The following is a 16,315-nucleotide window of genomic DNA, read 5'->3' on the forward strand; positions in this document are numbered from 1 at the left end:
GGTGTCGGCGCCCGCGGCTGAAGCCGCGCCCCCTGTCTCTGCCGCCAGCATCGCCGCAGCGGCCACCGCCGTCGTAGCCCCAACCTCGACGGTCGCTGTGGCCCCAGTCGCCTCTGCCTTGGAGAAGAAGACAAAGAGCAAGGGGCCCTACATCTGCGCCCTGTGCGCCAAGGAGTTCAAGAACGGCTACAACCTCCGGAGGCACGAGGCCATCCACACGGGAGCCAAGGCCGGCCGGGTCCCCTCGGGTGCTATGAAGATGCCCACCATGGTGCCCCTGAGCCTCCTGAGCGTGCCTCAGCTGAGCGGAGCCGGCGGGGGAGGGGGAGAAGCGGGCGCCGGTGGCGGGGCGGCCGCAGTGGCCGCCGGTGGCGTGGTGACCACCACCGCCTCGGGAAAGCGCATCCGGAAGAACCACGCCTGCGAGATGTGCGGCAAGGCCTTCCGCGACGTCTACCACCTGAACCGACACAAGCTGTCGCACTCGGACGAGAAGCCCTACCAGTGCCCGGTGTGCCAGCAGCGCTTCAAGCGCAAGGACCGCATGAGCTACCACGTGCGCTCACATGACGGCGCTGTGCACAAGCCCTACAACTGCTCCCACTGTGGCAAGAGCTTCTCCCGGTGTGCACGGGGCCTCGGCCGCCCACTAGGCGGGTGGAGGGAGGGACGGCTCCGGAGGTGGCCTGGCCAGGCTGGAGGGGAGGGAGGTGGCTGCTGAGGATGGGGAACGGGAGCCACTCCCAGGGAGGAGGGAGGAGAGCCTCTCCGGGTTTCTAGGGAGCAGGGGGTGGTACTTAGCAAAGGAGGTGGGTCCTGGGGCTGGGAAGGGAGGACTTGGAGCCTGCTGGGCTTGCGGGGAGGGATTTCCTGCCTTGCTGGGATTCTTAAGTCCCTGGCTTGGGAGAAAAGACCAGGAGGGCCCTTTGGCGAGGGCCTTTGTGACCTTAGGCACAGGCAAATCTGGGGGCACCTCCACAGTGCAGAGCCCTAACCCCAACCCCAACCCATCCCCAGGCCGGATCACCTCAACAGTCACGTCAGACAAGTGCACTCAACAGAACGGCCCTTCAAATGTGAGGTAGGAAGCTCGCCTCCTCCTGTCCGGGTTTTCATATTTTGATCCTCATTGTAGCTGTCTGAGTTCAGCCTCTCAGACCCCCTTTTTCTCTTTCTTCTTTTTGCTTTTTCACTCCATTTTCTCATCCCTTCTTCAAGGCCTCATCATCTCACTCCCATTTCCTACAGATCAAAGATCCCCAAGGCTCTGATTCCTTTAACCTCTTGCCCCCCTCTCCCCACTCCCCAAAGCTTTAACTCTCCTGACACCCCCCACGCCCCTCCCCCCTCCCCAGAAATGTGAGGCAGCTTTTGCTACGAAGGACCGACTGCGGGCGCACACAGTACGACACGAGGAGAAAGTGCCATGTCATGTGTGTGGCAAGATGCTGAGCTCAGCTTATATCTCGGACCACATGAAGGTGCACAGCCAGGGCCCTCACCATGTCTGTGAGCTCTGCAACAAAGGTACACGCCCAGGGATGCCGGGAGGTCCAGGGATAAAGGGTGGGGGCCAAGCTAGTGACCCTTCCAGATGTGGGTTAAAGGTGTAGCCAAGAACTGGTGGCATCTGGAGGCCTTTGGGAAGCAAATGGAGCAGCACAGGGGTGGCAGCATCGCTAACTTCTAAGAAAGTGGTCATGACTGGAGAAGATTTAACTTCTGGGTGTGTGAGGAGAACGAGCGGGGCATAAGGGCTTTGGGGGAGGAATGGTCAAAAGAGCCAGTTCCCCAGGGTCGAACGGCCAGGTTTCAGCTCTGCAGCCACAATTTCTCATCTTTGGCTCCTGGGGCAAGTGGAGTACGTGGGCCAGGGGTTACCAGGCATACACGCTGCCCCAGGTACCAGAGAGCTGCTTTTAAACACTCCTTCTTGGCTGAGTAACTGGGCTGAGACTGTGGGGCACTGGAGGGAGGGGACACAGCCGTCTCTGCTGAGGGTCACCCTAGGTATCAGTGTCGTGTCCCATGGGTGAGAGCCCCCTGCCATGGAGGATGGTCTCTGAGGTACACTGAAGCCCACACCGCTCAACCAGGCCCTGAGGTCAGAGAGGGGAGGAGGCTTTGCCCCACAAGCCCCAATGGAGTAGTTGGCCCCAGGCTACCAAGGATATGGTGGGAGGAGGTCAGGGCCATCTGAGGAGGGCGTCCCCAGCCTAGGAGAACAGCCCCGTCTCTGGGGTCTCCATCTGGCTGACCCCCCTACCCCCCCAATCCACCCCCCCATAGGCTTCACCACGGCAGCATACCTGCGCATCCACGCGGTGAAGGACCATGGGCTCCAGGCCCCGCGGGCTGACCGCATCCTGTGCAAGCTGTGCAGCGTGCACTGCAAGACCCCTGCCCAGCTGGCCGGCCACATGCAGACCCATCTGGGGGGGGCCGCCCCCCCTATCCCAGGAGACGCCCCCCAGCCACAGCCCACCTGCTGAGGGGGACCCCCGCACCCACCAGGCAAGGCGTGGGGCATGGCTGGGGGGGGTGGAATGGGGTGTGGGGGATGAGGGGGCTCAAAGGGCCCAATAGGGGATCACAGGCAGGCCAGGGATGTCCATCTGTCACTAAAGTTAGGGAGACTTTTGGGGACAGGGAGGGCCCTATAGGAGAACTGGGTAAGGATGAAGGCCAAAGCCTCTGGGGACCAAATAGGAAGTGAGCAACGGCTGTGTCCCAGGGGAGGGAGTCTGGGGAAGAGTTTGGAGCGGGGGGAAGGCTCTTGCCACTTAGAGCTTGTTGTGATCTGGTCTCTCACTGTGCAGGTACTGGTGAGGTGTGTCCCATGGCAGCAGCAGCGGCGGCAGCGGCAGCAGCAGCAGCAGCGGCGGCGGCAGCAGTGGCAGCCCCTCCCACAGCTGTGGGCTCCCTCTCTGGGGCTGAGGGGGTGCCCGTGAGCTCTCAGCCACTTCCCTCCCAGCCCTGGTGAGCTCCACGTTGGTGGAGGGCAGAGGGGAGAATGGAGGAAAACCCTTGGTTACATCTCCTCTTCCCGTCTCTGTTCCCACCAACTCCTCACTACTTCTCCCACCAACCAAGGAGCCTCCAGAAGGAAAGGAGGAAGAAATGTTTTCTTAGGGGAATTCACTAGATTTTAAAATTTTGTTTCTCCTGCTCCTCTCTTCTTCCTATCAGACCTGATCCCACATACACCTGTCCCCTTGGTTGTGTTGAGCCCCCTGGACAGTGGGCAGGGGTAGCAGAGGACAGGAGCGGCCACTGCCCTCACCCCCTCTCCTCTCTGGACTCCTCTGCCCTGCCCTTCTGGGGATTGTGAGCCTTTTCCCTCGATGGTCCTTCTTGCTCTCCTTCCAGTTCCCTCCTACTGTCTGCTGCCCCTCCCTGGGGAGTTGGTGCTTTTTTTTATTTTTATTTTTATTTTTTTCAGGGGGAGGGAGGAGAGGAAGGAGGGGAAATCAAAGATTCTGTCCCAGAGAGGGGAGAACACAAGACTCGAGAAGGGGCAAAAGCAGGGAAGGTAAAGGTACCTTCATAAGATGAGGTGGTTTGGGCTCAGGCCCCAAACATCCTCCTACTTGAGACTGTCAGGGGAAAAAGACAAGGGGAGCAAAAGAAGGAGCCATTAAGGCCAGAGGCAGGACAAGAGATGGAATCTTAATGGGGCCAGGGTAAATGGGGGGATCCAGGGACAGAGGTGCTTCCTGGGGGTAGGGGGAATGCAGCCGCAGTGTCTCCCCCTTTCCCTCTTCCACCCCAGCTCCAGCCCTGGCCTTTTCTTTTCATCCCTCTTCCCCACGACAGAAGCTGTGGCCCTGGCCATGTCATCGTGTTCCTGTGTCCCCTGCATGTTCCCCAACCTTCACCCCCCTCCTCTTGCGCGGACCCCATTACAATAAATTTTAAATAAAAACCTGTCTGGCTCCAGATTGAATTGCTGTCACCAAACCCCCGTTTCCACACGCAAAGAGGTTTCTTCTTGGGCCTGGCATCAGTACCAGCCCTTCTCTGTGTGACTCTGGGACTCAGGCTCCTCCCTCCCCAGAGGCAGCTTCGGTGAGGCAGCTTGGGTTGGGGTGGGGCCAAGGCACTGAACTGTAGAGAGCAAGTTCCTGGACTCCCAGGTCCCTGGGGGATACCCAATCTGGACAGGCCCAGAATAGCCACTGGAGGCTTGAAGAGGCAACCCGTACCTAATCCCCACTGCTCAGACCCCTCCAAGTACCTGCAGGCCCTCAGGACCCCAAGAGGTGATGGTGGATGAGGTAGCTGCAGAAAGGCTGGGGGTTCTGAGCCTGAGAACCGAAGCAATGAGGTTGAGGCTGCACTTTCCCCTACTTGCCTTCATTCTGGGCATCATCCAGCTTGCTGGGGCTTAGCTGGCGCTCCTCAGGCCCAGCCCCTTCCTGCTGTTCCATGCTGCCCCTGCAACCTCTCCTCAGCCCCGTGGAATTCCTCTCCCAGTCCTTGCTCTGGCCCTTCCAGCGGCCCTTGAGTCTTCCAATACCTATTTCTACTGCTGCTTTCTTGGAGGATTTGGGGGAGAGGGGGTTGTAGAGGGACCTCTTGTTCTGCACATTCCCTTCCCTTGAAACCCCACCCTACTCTACGTCTGCAGGTCCCCAAGTTTTTCCCCATTTCCCTTCCCCTCTATCTGCTCGTAGGGGTGCCTCCAGCGTTCCTGCCTGTCTCGCTGGTCCTGCCAGCAGCCTCGCAGACCCCTCTCCGTTTCCCCTAAACTCTTGGCTCTGCCAGGACCCCCGGTGACCGTTGGCGGGAGGGGCCCGGGACTTGGGAAGGGGGCGACCCGGGAGGCGCGCGTGGGAAAGGGTAGGGAGGGGGCACGAGTGGTCCCCCAGCCAGTTGCCCAGGTAACAGCGGGCCTGGCACGCGTGCCTCCCTAGGGCCGGCCGGGAGGGGCGGGAGGCGTGCGAGGGGCGGGGGCGGCGCTCGGAGGCCTGTGAGCGTAGGGGAGGGGACCTGAGAGGAGGGAGAGGAGGGGACGAGCAGAGGGGAGGGGAGACCCGCCGCCTCCCTCCCTCGCTCACTGACTCGCTCCCTCCCGGGCTGCGGCTGCTGCTGCAACGGCGGCGGCGGTGGTGGCAGCAGCAGCAGCAACGGGGGCATTCTGGAGACCGGCTTCGAGGTGAGACGCGGAATAACTGAGGCTGCGGGTAGGAACGGGCTGACAGACGGCTGCCGGGAGGGCTGCATGGGAATGCGGGCGCCTGGTGGACTGGCTGGTGGAGCTGGGCGCGCCGCGCCAGTGAGAGGAGGAGGCGCCGGTCCCCCAGGGGCCAGGGAATCCCGGGGAGAGGGGCTGAGAATGGGTACTGAGGAGATACCCACATTCTCCAAGAAGGGGCGGGGGCGTCTGGCCCCCAAATGCAGCAAGAAAACCTGCACCGACTGGGTACCCAGGGAGAAGGGGAGGATGAAGAAAGAGGGACGTGAGGAGCAGGTCCCTTACCCTGTCTGCCTGCTGGAGTGTACCAATGTCTGCACAGCTTGTTGATTTTGGGGTGCTGGGACATCTGCCAGGATCTGAGTCTGGATTTTGTTGGGTGGACTCAGGAAGAGACCATGGGAGGGTCCTGTTTACCAAAGGGTTAATCTTCCCAGTGCTGTCCAAGCAGAAGACTTTTTGCAAAGCAGTCCCACCCCAAGGCAAAGGAAATCCCAACTTTTCTTCCTCTCTCCAGAGGCAGCCCCAGGCTGGACAGCAGCATTAGCCTTCTTGGGCTGCAGTGCTGGGAGCCACCTCTTACTTCCTCACGCCAAGCTTGTCTCCTCTTTCAGGATTTGCTGCTGTCTCTGCTGCTCCATCCTCCCCACAGAGGCCCTCTCCCCTCTCCCATCTCAAGATGGCAGCCAGCAGCTCTGAGGTCTCTGAGATGAAGGGGATAGAGGAGGGCCCCCAGACCCAGGGACAAGGGCCTGGCCATTCTGCAGCTGGAACTGGCCCTCCCGAGGTCCCAGCTGGGGCCCCAAATGAACCAGAGGCCCTGCAGCCAGGTCCAGACACCATTGGGGCTCCTGTGGACTCAGAGCCCAATGCTGGATCTACTCCAGAAACCACAGAGACCCCAACTGGGGCCCCAGAAATCACCCAGGCCAGAGACCTCAGCTCAAGCCCAGAAGGGAACTCAAAGGCCAACTCCAGCCCCAAAGAAGCATGCCAAGTGCCAGCCTCCAAACCAGAAGTGAGCAAAGAGGCCACTGCAGACCTGGAGTCTGCAGCCCCACTTGAGCCAGCCTCAGCGCCCACTAACCAGCTGGACCCCCAATCAGACCCTCAGACAGACCCCCAGCCAAGTTTCCAGTCCACCCCTAAACCAGTCCTTCAGCCAGAGCCCCCTACCCAGGAAGCCCCCACCCCAGAGATCCTGACTGAGAATGTGGGGGAAAAACAGGAGAATGGGGCTGTGGTTCCCCTACAGGCCGGTGATGGAGAAGAGGGCCCAGCCCCTCTGCCTCACTCGCCACCCTCAACTAAAACCCCCCCAGCCAACGGGGCCCCTCCCCGAGTGCTGCAGCAGCTGGTTGAGGAGGACCGACTAGGAAGGGTGCACGGTGGGCATCCAGGATCTCCCCGAGGTAGCCTGAGCCGCCACCCCAGCTCTCAGCTGGTAGGGTCTGGGGTGGAGGGGGGTGAAGGCACCCAGAAACCTCGGGACTACATCATCCTCGCTATCCTGTCCTGCTTCTGCCCCATGTGGCCTGTCAACATCGTGGCCTTCGCTTATGCCGTCATGGTGAGCCCCACGGGACCCGGGACCCTGGTCCAGCCCACCGGGGCTCCCAGCTTCCTGCTAGTGCTGGGACAGAACCCCAAGATTAGCCTCACCTTCCTCCCCTTTCTGCATGGATCTCACTTCCCAGTTGCCAGGTCTTTGCTTGCCTCTCCCCAGGACTCCACCCTCTGAGCCACCATTGCCCTACCCTTAAGGTGGGAGGGATTGGAAACAAGTTTCACACCTCCTTGCTGACCTGTGCCCTCCTCCCCCTATCCCTCCAACCCCCCTTCCTTCCTCAACCACTGTCCACTGGCCGGCCTATCTTCTCTGGACAACTCTTTCACTCGATCCCTGCTGAGCTGCCTTCTGACCTGGGCCATGGTGCCCCCCCGCCCCTCACCCTAACCCCAGTCCCGGAACAGCCTGCAGCAGGGGGACGTGGATGGGGCCCAGCGTCTGGGCCGTGTGGCCAAGCTCTTAAGCATCGTGGCGCTGGTAGGGGGGGTCCTCATCATCATCGCCTCCTGCGTCATCAACTTAGGCGGTGAGTGGGGGTCTGGGACAGGCCGGGAGGCATGGAAGGGTTGGCAAGGGCAGCTTTACTAACCCCTGCCCCTGCTCTCTCCTGTCTGTTCTCCCTACTTTTCCTTTGTCTCTCCTTGTCTCCCCCTCCCTCCCACTGTCTCTCCCTCCCTCTCCTCTCCCACAGTGTATAAGTGAGGGGCTCTGCCCTGCATTCCAAGATTTTTCTTCCTGTTGGGAGCTGCCTTGGGCCCATCCTCCCCTGGGGGGAGCCCAATCGATGGCCCAGGCCCGCACCCATAGGGACCAAGGGAGCCTGAGCGGCCTTGTTTACAGCTTCTTTCCTGCTCCTGCATCCTGCCAGGCTCCTCTGCCAACTGTAGGCCTCCCTTCTCCCTGCACTGCACTGTTTCCAACCTCCCTGCACTTCTGCCTGCCTCCCTTCCAGCCTCTTGGCCTCCCCACCTCTGCACTTCTGGAAACCTCCATGAACATCTCCCGAACTCTTTGCTCTCAGCCTCCCTGCATCTCCCCCAGCCTTCCTGCACTTCGTCCAGCCACCGGAATTCTCTGCACCTCAACCCTGTTCTCCCCACCCAACTTTCATTGTCTGGCATCTTCCCCCATTTCCTCTTTTTCCTGCCCTCCTTTAACATCTCCCCTACCCCCTCCACAACCTCCACCCCCTTCCTCTTCCTTCCTCCTCATCTCCCCTCAGCATCCTTTCTTCCCTTCAGGATCCTCTCCTCCACCCTCCTGCCACCGTTTATTCTACAAACACTCCAGCTCTTAGATCTGGCTGGGGGAGGGAAGCGGTGTAGGGGAGGGCTCCCTAGCCTGGGCCTCCGACTGTTCTCTGCTGGGACCACCCTACCTAGCCAGGGTCGCCGAGCTGGCAAGCCTGGTCTCATCTGGGGACTGGTGCTAGTGTGACTAGCACTTAGTTCCCCAAAGGGCACCTGGCAACAGGAAGGGTGCAGCAATTGACCCTCCAGAGCAGCCTGAGTTTACCTGCCTCACCTGGGCTTTTGAACCTAGTGGGTCAGTTTCTTAAAAGGCGTCGGGGCTGGGGTCTTTCACGTGCTTTGTAAGGAAAGAACCCCCAAAATAGGACCAAGACGCCCTGCTGCAGGGAGCAAGGGATGGGCGGGAGCGCTATAATTATTTTCTTTGAAGATGACGAGGGAGGTTTGTTGCACGGGACAGCCCACTGGGGGGAGGGGGGCAGGGACAGAGTTAAGGCACTGTTAGGAAGTTGGCGGATTTTTTGTTTTCTAAAAAAAAAAAAGTGTGTGTGTGTGGGGAAAACTAAAACTCTTTTTAAAAAGATACATCAGAACTGATTCTCCCTTTTTTGTATGCCGGATGCTGCATGAGTCTGAAACACCAATAAACGCAGACTGCATGAGACTCGCCTTCAGCCTCACTTGGTCCGTGCGCGGTGCGCCGCGGGGCCGCGGTACTGCCTACTTCCCGGCAGAACCCATAGGGTGGGGTGCGCATGCGTCAGCCTGGTGGCCATCTTTACTGTGGGTCGAAGCATAATGCCCGAGCGCCTACCTGCGCATGTGCAAGCCTTCCCTTGCTTTCCTCTTCCAAGTAGCTTTGACTAGAGTGGAGCCTCCCGCGCCTTCTCTTTGCGCCTGCGTACTGTGACCCTGCGCAGCCCGGGAGGCGGGTCTTAGCTTCCAGGTGCGTACGGCGGCGGCGGCGGAGGTGTCAGCAGCGCGACGTGTGGGGAGAGGGCGCCGGGTCCAGGTGTGGAGAGGGGCGGTGTGAAGGGGAGAAGAGCGGGCCCGCCCCTCTCCTGTCCGGAAAGTGGTTTCTGCAGGTCTCTAGGAGGGAACATCGGAGGACCGAATCGCGACCCCTGGGGCCGGGTCCTTGGAGGGGACTGAGCGCCCCCTCCTGGGAACCGGCGGGGTGGTCGCAGGGACCGCTGTTGGAGCCGGATTGCTTGGAGAGACATTCCCTAAACCCCTGGGGAGCCCAGTCCCTTGGGGAGGGTGGGGTGGAGGCCGCGGCTCCGTAGACTCAGCATCACCCGTCGTCGCAGGGCCCCTTCGCTAGTTGGCCTATGTCCCTTGTCCGGGGTCATGGAGACATTGCGGCCCCCACAGCGGTGCCTCTGTCTGAAGAAGGGGAAGTGACCTCCGGCCTCCAAGCCTTGGCCGTGGAGGATACCGGAGGCCCCTCTGCTGTGGCCGATAAAACCGAGGAAGAGGGCGAAGGAGCCCAGGAGGAGGCCGAGCCTGAGGGGCCCCGGGCTGAGGAGGTGCAGGCAGAAGCCCCCGGCGCCGAGGGGGAGGAGCATGCCACCAGAGAAGCCGAGGACTGGTGCGTACCCTGCAGCGACGAGGAGGTGGAACTGCCTGCAGACGGCCAGTCCTGGATGCCCCCTCCGTCCGAAATCCAGCGGCTTTATGAACTACTGGCTGCCCACGGGACCCTGGAACTTCAAGCTGAGATCCTGCCCCGCCGGCCACCCACGCCTGAGGCCCAGAGTGAAGAGGAGAGATCAGATGAGGAGCCGGAGGCCAAAGAAGAGGAAGAGGAAAAGTGAGGGAACAGCTTTCTCTTGGCCCTGTGGCTGCTTCCCTGATGCCTGGGGGAAGTAGGGAGAGGAGGTGGAGCTCTTTGCGAAAGTGGAGGGAGGGAGGGAAGGCAGGCCGGGAGAAACACCTGTGCGGGTGTTGCCGGGATTACCCTCACCCTTACCTCTCTGTCCACTGTCCCAGGCCGCACATGCCCACAGAATTTGACTTTGATGATGAGCCAATGACACCAAAGGACTCTCTGATTGACCGGCGGCGCACCCCAGGTACCGAGGAGAGGGAAGAGTGGCAGGGGGGGAGTGAAGGGCCACTGCTCCCACTGACTCAAGAAGTGACTCCCCTCAGAGCCTGTATTCCGTGCCTTGGTTGCTACACAGCATTCACCCAGTGGTGTCATCCTCCAGGTAGCTTGATAGGCATCTTCTAACACTCACACATAATTCTGTCATGCTGCCCATTGTTCAGCTCCATCTCCCCAGATGTCCAGATCTTCCTAGTCACTCACATTTTCAAGATTAATGCTAGATGGTGTACATCTAATTAGACCGAGCTCTCCACCCCCCATATGCTTTTCTAGAATTCACTCTTGAGAATTCATTCCCGATTTCCCTTTCTCTTACCACAATGTTCAAGTGAGCAGCATGTCATCTTAGCTCTCCTTCCACATTCCAAGTTCATCTGCTGCTCCCCACCTTCAGCACTGCAGCAGCATCCTAGTCACCACCTTGGGCCTGGAGAGTTGTAGTATCTCCTGGCTCTTTCCTGCCCCCAGCCTCAGCAGTTAGATCCAGTTAAAGTTTAAATTTTGTTACTTTTTAAAAAAATTCCTGAAGGGTTGCATTGTGGCAGTGGGGAAGAGGGGCAGGAGAAAGCCTGCTGACAGACAGTCCAAACCCCTTCCCACAAAACTGTTGCCAGAGGCTTTCCAATCTAAAATAAGAGATCCGAACTCCTTACCGTCACCTGTAAGTCATTTGTTTGGCCTCTTTTTCACTTCTTCCCCAACTTCCTACACGTGGAGTAGACTTTGTTCTTGTCCTGCCGTCCTTGCTTTTCACACTCTAGGATCCAGATCTTCACTGCCCACCCCAACTGAAGGCCCAAGCTAAACCTCAGCCTCCATCACAGAGACCTGGGAATTGCTTGTTTTTTGTTTTTTTAAAGATTTATTTATTTATTCATACAGAACTCGGGTACAGACCAGAGATGCAGAGGGTGGAGGACTCACCAGAGACAGAGCAGGGAGCAGAACAGGCAGATCGACGAAGTCCACTGCTGAGGGGAGCAGTGGGCGGGTCAGGAGGGGTCTGCCGCCCATGTGGATCTCCTCTGGGACAGGCGGGGATTGAACTCATGTGGAAGTGGCTCAAGCTTAGTGCTGTGCTTTAACCCGCTGCGCCACCAGGGAGGGCCTGACATTGCTTGTTTAATAAACTCCCCAGCTGACTGGTACTCTTCAGACAGGTCTGGTGCACACTGTCTCTCTCCCTTCCACATTTCTCAACTCCTCTTTCTCCAGGAAGCTCAGCCCGGAGCCAGAAACGGGAGGCCCGCTTGGACAAGGTGCTCTCAGACATGAAGAGACACAAGAAGCTGGAGGAACAAATCCTTCGGACTGGCAGGGACCTCTTCAGCCTAGATTCAGAAGACCCTAGCCCTACCAGCCCCCCACTCCGGTCCTCTGGGAGTAGTAGTCTCTTCCCCCGGCAGCGAAATTACTGATTGCTGCTGCCTTTAGGATGCAGAGTGTGTACCTGCTGGGGCCTGGGCCTCCTGCCCCAACCCAAGGTGCTGGAAAACTTATAAAGAGGAGAGAAATCCCCAACTCTCACCACTGCTTCTTGTAAGAAAAGGGACAGTGTGTGTTCATGTTTTCTGTTAACCATCTGTTTGGAGACGTGGGCTGAATTTTCTGACTCTAAAATAAATAATCCAAAATTAGCATTCTCTTAGAGGAGGGACTCAGCTAAGCAGAAACAGTTGTGAAGAGGCAGAATTGTGTTCATTGGATTGAGAAATTAAAGCCAGGTGGGCAGAGGTAAACTCCCGCAGCACCCGGGCCTTGGTCTCAGCCTGACTTACTCAGCCTACCGAGTTCCTGCGATGCCCCAGCGGCTGTGGGGCTGGAAGAATTCCTCTGAGAGCTGGGTGAGGGGCGGTACCTGCAGTACCTGGAGCTGCAGTCAAAGTGCCCAGAACAGGAAATGAACACCAGCTGCAGGGGCCCTTTAAGTGCCCAAGCCCCACCCCTCAGCCTGCCCAGCCTGCCCTGCCTGCCCGGAAGTGATCCCTTGGGCCCTTGGGCCGGGTGTGGGAGTTGAGTGTGGGAGTTGCGGGCCTGAGTAGTCTGTGGAAGCCAGACCCAGAAGCGCTTTTGGATGTGAGTACTCCGTACTGGCTCCCAACCCCAAAACCGGTGGTGTGACCTCAAGCCCTCCAGGCGCTAGCCCCTTTGCTTTCCAGGGCCTTGCTTCTACTGGGCCGGGTAAGAGCACTCTGAAGCAGAACGGGCAGAAGATGGATGGGGTAGAGACTGGACCTTGGGAGGTTTTGCTTTCTTTTTTGGAGGTTTTGTTTTTTTAACCTGGGTTTCAAAACAAACAAATCAATTTATGGTCCTGCTAATACCTCCCTGCAAATCTCAGGCCTCTCTGACGTAAAGCTCCTGCAGGAGAAGTAAGGATTCCTACAGGAATCTAAGGATCCTTCTGCACTCAGTTCCCTTGACCGCTCCCCTGCTTGGGTGTGGCCTGTCCCTTTGAGCTAGAATGTGATTTGTCCTCCCTGAGACCCATCCACTCTGCCAAACATTGAGGTTTTTCTCCTGTCCTATTCAGCACTGGGTGTTAGAGGAGACATCTGAGGGTAGTCTTGGTTTCCAGAAAACTAGTTTGGTGAGCAAAACTTTTTTTTTCTTCTGAAAGGGGGAAGTGAAATCCAGGAAGATTATTCTGATTGGCCAGTGCCAAAGGGTGAAGCAATGGGCGGAGGGGGGATGTCAGTGTCTGAGGAGATATTCCCTGTGTCTCTGCTCTCCTCTGGGTGTACCCATGGGCTACGGGGAAAACTGGCTATCATGAGAGGTGGCAAGGGACTCTGAAATTCCTACCTGTTTCCACCCTGGGTACACAGCGCCCAGCCTGTCCTGGGTAGAACTTTCTGGGCAGGGCATGTGAGTAGGTGGGGTCACCCAGCTTAGTGTGAGGGCTCAAGGTTACTCTGAATATTTAGACCTCCTTGTTGGGTCCCACCTTCCCAGGCTACAGAAAATGCTCACCTTTGAACCAGCCATTGGCACTATCTCCTAAGGAATACTCAGCCCCACCCAAAAAAGTACTTGCTCTAGATTTATTTGGCTCTTCACATCTGCCCCCTGCTTTGGGGGCTCTGCACTCCCAAGCCCTGGGATGGGATTCTGTCCTTGACCTTGAGACCATCCTGAGCAGGTTCCTTCTAGCTTGTGAGGTTCTAAGTGGGTTAAAGTCACTGGCATGTTGATGAAGTTCTAAGTCGAACCTGTTATTTGTGAATACTGGTCTTTTCAACCTGTTTCAAGATGTCTCTCCTGGAAACCTGGGTGTGGAGTCTGATGGGTCTTGGAATCTGCAGGAATAGGACCAGCACTCCCAGTTGAGTCCTGTGACTTTGGAAAACATTGACCTGGTGCCTTATGTCTGGGTCACTTCTAGTACAGGCGACCCGCTCCACCCTGCTGGCCATATTGGTGGCATCTAAGGCAGGATGGCACACCTTGGGCTGGCAAAGTTGCTTCACTCTCTGTGAGGCAGCCAGGCCAGGCTACTCTTGCTCTGGAGCAGGGCTGGAGCTCGGAGAAGATTGTCCTAAAAAGTTCCTTAAGCTTTGCCACTGAAATGTTTTCTGAGTGACAGTTTCCACTAGTTTCATATAGGAGGAAGAATTTCCCTAAACCCAGAAGTGAACTGGTTAAAACAGTCTGCAGTTTCTGAGTTATTCTCCAAAAACTGGAATGTTTAAAATCAGTGACAGGAGACTGCGAGTTCGAGCCCCATACGTGCGTTTTCCTAAACCTAAGGTTGACAGGCAGTGTTGGCAAGGCTGGGTCACTCCCCTCGCCTCCACTTGAGGGCTGCCAGGAACCTGAGTTGGCAAGGGGGCTTCTGGGACTAGACTGGGGGAGCGGTGGAGGAGTCCTGCCCTTCAAGCCCTCTTCCTCCTTGCCACCATAGAGAGGTTGAACTGTGTCTTAGGGCAGCCTCTGTCTCCAGTCCCTTTAATCCAGGAAACATTTCAGACCTGGAGGCTAGCAAGTGGCCCAAAGTCATGCCAACAGTCACGTGCAGTCCCGGCTACGGTGACTGTGCAGTCTGGGATGCAGTGACGCGCAGTCCCGGCTACAGTGACGCACAGTGACTTGCGGTCCCAACTATGGTGACGCGCGGTCCTGGCTGTGTATTCATCAGCCAGCGATCTTTTACCTATAGCAGTGCACGGACCTCCACTGCGGACCATTAGCTCAATCCCCAAAGTATGGGCGGAGAGCACTCCAGGTGATTCTAATGTAAGGCCAGGGCCGAGGATGGCCCCTCTAGAACAGAGTGCCGAGACTTGTAATATGCACCAATCACCGGGGATCTAGTCAAAATGCCCACACCGCACTCAGCGAGGGCCTGGGTGAGTTACCACCGGCACCCGGGTACCGCGAGCAGTGCAGTGTCATTTCAGCATCTGCCATTTAAGATTCACTATCAGTCACCGTTAACCCCGAGATCATTGATAGGTGTGACTTGTGACTCAGTTATTACCCTGTAGCATAATAAACGAGCTGTAATTTCATTTGAGCCAAGACACAGCTCACAACCATCTTTAACGAGAGGATGTACTCTACTATCTTTGTTCCCCCACCCATGACCCCTCCACCCCTCCCTTCTTTGCGCAAGTTGGTCAGGGCAACTGCTGATCTCAGCCTTTGGGTGAAAGTTGACTGGTTCTTACAGGGACCTCATGAGACTTAGGGAGGTGTGACCCGGCAAAGACTTAGCAGATCTAGGATCAGGCGCTGAAGGATGGTCTGGGTGGATTAAAGGTATTGAGGTTAAACCCAAGCCTGGGCAAGCTCTTTCAAAGGTCGCCACAATCCTTCCATCAATGGGGGCCCTGACAGAGTGGAAGCAGAATGCTTCCAGTTGTACCCATCATCGGGAAACCACCAAAATAAATCTGAGACTTGTTATAATCAAACACTTCCGGGGGCCACTGAGAAAGCCTGGACGTGGGTGGTAAGACATGTAAAGCCTGTTCTTGGGTGAGCTTGGCAGGTGTCAAGGTGGAAGGCAGTTTGAGGGCATGGTAGGTGGGCAGGCAGGAGGTAACATGAGCCTGGTGTTGAGGAGGGAATTGTCCTGGGCCTGGCCTTGGAGCCACACCAGCCCCATCGGCTCTAAGGATGACTCAGCTGAGTCACTGAGCTGGGTGAGGCTCTCAGTTCCCTTGACTGGACCCAGCTGGGGTGACAGATGGTGGAGAGGCCTTGGCTGTAGGGGGTAGGGAGTTGTCCAAGAAACCTGCTCCAGAGCCTGCTTCCAGTCTTGCTTGGCCTTCTACAATTCAGCCTTCCTGCGGGGCCCTGTGGGGCCCTGTGCATACCTCCGCCTGTACTTGTGGCCCTTCCTCCATCCCCATCTGCCTTCCTGGCCAGGCTCTCCCCCTGCAGAGAATCTGGCAAAGAAGCATCTGGAAAAAAGGCCTCACTTGGCTGTCAGGTGCTCCTTTGCTGTTCTAACCCCACAGCCGCGGTCATGCTTTCCTGATCAGTAAATGAGTGAGGGCCAAGGTGAAGATGCCAAGCGCTACAGGGCGCTTCAGAGGGTGCTAGATCACGCCCCTAACGGGTAGGGAAGCTGAGCCTCGGGCTACTCCGGCAGTCACACCCAGAGTCGCTGGAGCAGGCTCTGTGCCCAGTGCTTGATTAACTGAGCCAGAGCTCTGATAGACGGTGTGCAGGGATGCACCTGCTTCTGTGTACCAGTCCCGGTTACAGGCAGGAAACGGGCAAGGGAGGCGAGGGGCTTGTCTGTGTTTACCCATCTAGTAAGGGTAGAGCTAGATCCCAGAATCCCAGTGGTCCCTTGGAAGGACTCACATCAGGGAACAAATTGGGAGACGGTGAGCAAGATGGGGCAGTAGAAAGGAAGGAGATGGCCCGATGAGCATGGCAGGGGAACAGCCAGGACGCAGAAAGCCAGCTCTTATGTTTTTGAACACTATGGAAACACAGCAGAAGAGGGCACTCTGGCCTTAGAAAATTCAAAGAAACCCCACCACCATGACCCCCCCACACACACGCACAGCAGAAAAGTATGGAGGTCAAACCCCCATACAAAGTTACAAGATAAACCAGGAGCAGAATAACATTCCTGTGATGTACAAAAATGCACCAGGAAAACAGGTCGACACCGAACCTCTTTCACGAGGAAAGGCAACCAGGGAAACACTAAGAAGTGGGAGCTG

At 57.5% G+C, this 16,315-nt stretch overlaps 4 protein-coding genes across 6 annotated transcripts in view; all 4 read left to right on the forward strand.

Moving 5' to 3' along the window:
* Position 1: 1 nt before the first annotated feature.
* Positions 2 to 3,929, forward strand: MAZ (MYC-associated zinc finger protein (purine-binding transcription factor); the record flags this gene model as incomplete). The annotated part of the gene is made up of 5 exons (XM_004691989.2): positions 2 to 624; positions 1,018 to 1,081; positions 1,356 to 1,527; positions 2,290 to 2,514; positions 2,820 to 3,929. Coding segments are annotated over 4 exons (1,062 nt in total), but the record flags the coding sequence as incomplete, so codon positions are not given.
* Positions 3,930 to 5,033: 1,104 nt separating this feature from the next.
* Positions 5,034 to 8,927, forward strand: PRRT2 (proline-rich transmembrane protein 2). 2 transcript variants are annotated; one of them, XM_004691991.2, is made up of 4 exons: positions 5,034 to 5,158; positions 5,812 to 6,767; positions 7,161 to 7,293; positions 8,875 to 8,927. In XM_004691991.2, the coding sequence occupies exons 2-4, from the start codon at positions 5,877 to 5,879 to the stop codon at positions 8,925 to 8,927; spliced, it is 1,077 nt and encodes a 358-aa protein (XP_004692048.2). In that variant the 5' UTR covers positions 5,034 to 5,158; positions 5,812 to 5,876. The 2 variants fall into 2 exon arrangements, with proteins under 2 accessions (XP_004692048.2, XP_012587330.1); XM_012731876.1 differs by lacking the exon at positions 8,875 to 8,927 and adding an exon at positions 7,459 to 7,550.
* A 402-nt stretch (positions 8,928 to 9,329) lies between these two features.
* Positions 9,330 to 11,897, forward strand: PAGR1 (PAXIP1 associated glutamate-rich protein 1). Its single transcript, XM_004691992.2, has 3 exons — positions 9,330 to 9,830; positions 10,010 to 10,092; positions 11,346 to 11,897. The coding sequence occupies exons 1-3, from the start codon at positions 9,349 to 9,351 to the stop codon at positions 11,546 to 11,548; spliced, it is 768 nt and encodes a 255-aa protein (XP_004692049.1). The 5' UTR covers positions 9,330 to 9,348; the 3' UTR covers positions 11,549 to 11,897.
* A 210-nt stretch (positions 11,898 to 12,107) lies between these two features.
* The window catches only part of MVP (major vault protein), a 19,133-nt gene continuing 14,925 nt past the window's right edge, over positions 12,108 to 16,315 (forward strand). The window contains exon 1 of one of the 2 annotated variants that reach the window (XM_012731874.1): positions 12,108 to 12,206. The gene's annotated coding sequence lies outside the window, so the exon portion shown is untranslated. Of the gene's footprint in view, positions 12,312 to 16,315 lie in introns of both variants that reach the window. The other variant, XM_004691993.2, reaches the window with a different exon arrangement.

The sequence above is a fragment of the Condylura cristata genome, unplaced genomic scaffold (genome assembly GCF_000260355.1).
Source record: "Condylura cristata isolate star-nosed mole 26May11 unplaced genomic scaffold, ConCri1.0 scaffold00032, whole genome shotgun sequence".
Taxonomy (NCBI): Eukaryota; Metazoa; Chordata; class Mammalia; order Eulipotyphla; family Talpidae; genus Condylura; species Condylura cristata.

Bases quoted from the DNA above. Each gene is read 5' to 3' on its own strand.
- PRRT2 (XM_004691991.2), top strand. From the start codon at position 5,877: ATGGCAGCCAGCAGCTCTGAGGTCTCTGAGATGAAGGGGATAGAGGAG. The intron at 6,768-7,160 runs GTGAGCCCCACG...CCCTAACCCCAG, and splicing joins CCTTCGCTTATGCCGTCATG to TCCCGGAACAGCCTGCAGCA. The intron at 7,294-8,874 runs GTGAGTGGGGGT...TCTTCCAAGTAG, and splicing joins CTGCGTCATCAACTTAGGCG to CTTTGACTAGAGTGGAGCCT.
- PAGR1 (XM_004691992.2), top strand. From the start codon at position 9,349: ATGTCCCTTGTCCGGGGTCATGGAGACATTGCGGCCCCCACAGCGGTG. The intron at 9,831-10,009 runs GTGAGGGAACAG...CCACTGTCCCAG, and splicing joins AAAGAAGAGGAAGAGGAAAA to GCCGCACATGCCCACAGAAT. The intron at 10,093-11,345 runs GTACCGAGGAGA...CTCTTTCTCCAG, and splicing joins TGACCGGCGGCGCACCCCAG to GAAGCTCAGCCCGGAGCCAG.